Below are 4,067 nucleotides of genomic sequence, written 5' to 3'. Positions count from 1 at the left end.
GGAAAGAGTCAAAATGCTTATGGAGGAAAAGCTCTGACTCAGACTCACCAAGATGGTGGTAAGTTGGCATTTAAAAATTCTTAGGAATGAAAAAAGAATATTTAAGCTGAAAAAGAAATCCTTAAGAATGATATCAACCCTCCAATTCCACATATTTCTAGTGGATTATATTTCCATATTTCTAATGGAAAGCGAATGGATTATTGTACATATTTTTAATTAAGCAAGGCCTTGTTCTTTTAGTGCAACAGCGCTCAAACTTTATTGTCTGACAATTACCTGGGGAAATTAAAGTCCCGGTCCCATGACCTCTGTTTTTGTAGGCCCTGGGTAGAGCAAAGGAATCTGCATTTTAACGAGAACCCTAGGTGATTAACTTAGGTGGTTTCCAGAGCACACTTTGAGAAACACTGAAGTTCTAAGGAGCATACAGTCAGTTTAAAGGTTTCACATTATGTTTGCAGGGGCCAAGAGTTAAGAGTGATACACACAAACTGTAAAGCATGGATCTGGAAACTTGAGTGTGCATCACAATCACTGAGAGAGCCTGTTAAAATGTAGAATCCTGGGCTCCATCCTCCAGAGATTCTAGGTCTAGCTGTTTGAATATTTAGACACATGATCTTTTTCCTTTTGGGTCACAGATCCTGATGACTAAGGCTTGAGAGCAAAGGAGGAAATCTTTAGAACCCACCCAGACACCTAATTCAACACATGTAACCACCTCCTAAATACTCAGTGGAGTCTTGTTTTGCAAGAATCTCAGCCTCACCTGTATTTTGGAGCAATGCTTCATCTTATCCTCCTGAGGTATGGTATTGGTGACAACTACTGCTTCAAAGCATGCATTATTAATGCGAGAAATGGCTGGGCCAGAAAAGATTCCATGAGTCAGGATAGCATAAACCCTGGTGGCTCCAGCTGAGAGAAGTCTAGAGGAAAAAGCAGAGTTGATTAGGAGTAATCTTACTTGTCACTATAAAATCCGAGTTAGGGAAGAAGAATGTCTTAGTCAACTTGGGCTGCCATAACAAAATACCACAGACTGGATGGCTTAAACAGAATTTTATTTCTCACTCGTTTCTGGAGGTTGGGAAGTCTAAGATCAAGGTGTCAGCAAGGTAGGTTTCATTCTGAGACCTCTTCTCTTGGTTTGGTGGTGGCCACCATCTCACTATATGCTTCCATGACCTCTTTGTGTGCATAGACCAAGAGGGAGAATGGGGGGTGGGGTTGGGAGGGAGCTCCCTGGTGTCTCTTCTCATAAGGGCACCAATATCATCATGAGGGCCCCACCCTCATGACCTCACCTAAACCTAATAACCTCCCAAAGGTCCCATCTCCAAACACCATCACACTGGGGGTTAGGGCTGAATTTTAGGGTGATACAATTCAGTCGATAGCAAGGAGAGAGGAACAGACTAAGAACTTATCTGAATAGGTTTGGATTAGTGTAGAAGGACTGTGGCACAGACTTCTATGCTCAACAAAATCTGTCTCCTCTTCTTCCTAGCACACAGCTGGACATTTCCTAGCCTCCCTTGCATAGTTAGGTGTGGCCATGTGGCTTAATTCTGCCTATCTAAATGTGGACAGAGGCTTGTAAAATCTCCCACGGATGATCCTCCATGCTCCTTTCCCTTCCCGGCTGGACAAAATGGAAATGTTAAAGATGCAGCGCCACGAGACTAAAAGGGGAATACTCGCGTTGCAGCATACCATGAACCAGAAAGAAACTTTACCGTGTTCAGGGAGTTGATCTGTTAAGAGCAATTAGCATTAACTTACTAATAGGATAAAAGGAGTTTTATAAATGTATACTCCAGGATCCAAACAAGGAGAGCACACAAGTCTTTTTTTTTTAAGCATTTATTATACATATATGCTAGGCACTGTGCAAGGCACAGATACCTGGAGATTTAAAAAACAAATTATGAGAAACAATGCTGCCCATACTGGCTTGGATTATAAGCAGTGGGGAGCCACTTAAGGTTTTAAAGGAGGCATGAGGGGAATCTAGTCTTAGTTTTAGGAAGATAAGCAAGTATGGTGGCAATGTGAAAGATGGACTGGGGAGGTAAGAGACTGGTGACTGGCAGCAGAGAACAGAGGGAACGCAATTCACAACAGTGCAGGCAAACGATGAGAAGGAATACGAATGAAGGTAGTAGCAGCCAAAATGAACAGTCAAAAGGTAAGGCCAGGGATTCTAGCTTAGGTAAAATATAAACATGAGAATCTATTTCTGTCTCCTCAGGCATATGGATTTTTTACCTTAACTTGTTTTAAAAAACTATCAAGGGACATCCCTGGTGGTCCAGTGGTAAAGAATCCCCCTTACAATGCAGGGGACATGGGTTCAATCCCTGGTCAGGGAACTAAGATCCCACATGCCACGGGGCGACTAAGCCCGTGTGCCACAACTACTGAGCTTGTGCGCCTCAACTAGAGTCTGCATGCCACAAACTACAGAGCCCACGTGCTCTGGACCCCACACGCCACTAACAGAGAAGAGAAAACCCGCACGCCACAACTAGAGAGAAGCCCATGCACCACAATGAAGAGCCCGTGCACTACAACAAAAGATCCCGTGTGCCTCAACGAAGATCCCGCGTGCTGCAACTAAGACCCGATGCAGCCAAAAATAAATAAATAAATAAATAAATAAATAATAAATCTTTAAAAAAAACTATCAAAAGTACTTAGAGTGATGAGATAATTTTGGAAATACAGTGGTGACAGTTGCACAACACTGTGAATGCAACTAATGCCACTGAATTGCACACTTAAAAATGGTTGAAACAGCAAATTTCATGTTACATAAAGTTTAGCACAATAACAAGGAAAAATAAAACTAAGAAAATCTAGAGAAAAAAATAATACTTATCAATTTACATGCACTGCAATTTTAGCCTAGGGTGACAAAAGAAAGCTAGTTATCATTTCCTCCTCAATTCAGTTCCAAAGAGAATCAGCAGGATTAGGGCATTCAGATAGCAGTTAGCTTTTTACTTCTAACCCCCAGCCCCACCACTAGGCACTCACTTGTCAGCTGCGTGGCAGATTGTACCACAAGTGTCAGCCATGTCATCCACGAGGATGGCCACCCGGTCCTTCACATCTCCCACTAGCACCATGCGGTCCACTTCATTAGCTTTCTTCCGTTCTTTGTGGATCAAGGCAAAGTCCACATTCAACCGGTCTGCGATGGAGGTCACTCTGCAACACAGGGTATTCACAGTTAAAACGTGTGTGTGTGCCTGTGTGTGTGCGTGTGTGTGTGTGTGTCTTAGGACAAAGAAAGGAAATAAAGGATGGGCTTGTTTTCTGGGGGAGAAGACTCCTTGAAACCCAACAGTTCCCAGGGTTGGAAGAAAGCAACCGGAATTGATTGGCATCACAAACTGGGTTTCATAGACTAATGCCTCCATACCCTGAGAGCAGTTTATGAATGTATTAGTCAAACTTAGATTACAATTCATTCTGGGTTACCGTAGGGGAAGACAGACACCCTCACCAGTCCCAGGAAGCGGTATAATGAATGCTAGGGCATGTTCGCTTACTAGACTGGCAGTGAAAGGGGAGAGAGAGATGACTTGGTTAACTAATGCCGGGAGTGTAGATCACCCCAATTTGACATGCGGATGTGGTGAGAAGTGAACCTGAACTTGGTGGGAGAGGAGCAGTACCCAGCCCATTCCAATGCCCACGCTCTCATCACACTCCCCTCAGTGATCCACCAACTGTCAATGTCATCTGTACCTGGACACCAAGCTTGGGAATTCCTTTAAGGACTGCTAGAAAAAAAGTTTTACCAATTAACTGGGCAAACCAGGCATCTTGCTGTACAGCTCAAAGCACCTCCAAATCAAAACAGAATTCCTTTTTTTAAAATTACAAGGCAAGGGCTTCCCTGGTGGCACAGTGGTTGAGAGTCCGCCTGCCGATGCAGGGGACACGGGTTCGTGCCCCGGTCCGGGAAGGTCCCACATGCCGTGGAGTGGCTAGGCCCGTGAGCCACGGCCGCTGAGCCTGCGCGTCCGGAGCCTGTGCTCCGCAACGGGAGA

The 4,067-nt window shown here is 44.3% G+C and overlaps 1 protein-coding gene across 3 annotated transcripts in view; it reads right to left on the bottom strand.

Annotated features, from left to right (window-relative positions):
* The window catches only part of PRPS1 (phosphoribosyl pyrophosphate synthetase 1), a 20,602-nt gene that overhangs the window by 701 nt on the left and 15,834 nt on the right, over nt 1–4,067 (bottom strand). For all 3 annotated transcript variants that reach the window (XM_007456699.1, XM_007456701.1, XM_007456700.1), the window contains 2 exons: nt 3,046–3,219; nt 773–932 (listed from right to left, as the gene is read on the bottom strand). In XM_007456699.1, the coding sequence (XP_007456761.1) occupies nt 773–932; nt 3,046–3,219 (334 nt within the window). The remainder of the gene's footprint in view (nt 1–772; nt 933–3,045; nt 3,220–4,067) is intronic.

Source organism: Lipotes vexillifer, unplaced genomic scaffold (genome assembly GCF_000442215.2).
Source record: "Lipotes vexillifer unplaced genomic scaffold, Lipotes_vexillifer_v1.1 scaffold1728, whole genome shotgun sequence".
NCBI classification, from domain to species: Eukaryota; Metazoa; Chordata; class Mammalia; order Artiodactyla; family Lipotidae; genus Lipotes; species Lipotes vexillifer.
Note: the sequence above shows the minus strand (reverse complement) of the source record. Positions and strands in the feature narration are given on the sequence as shown.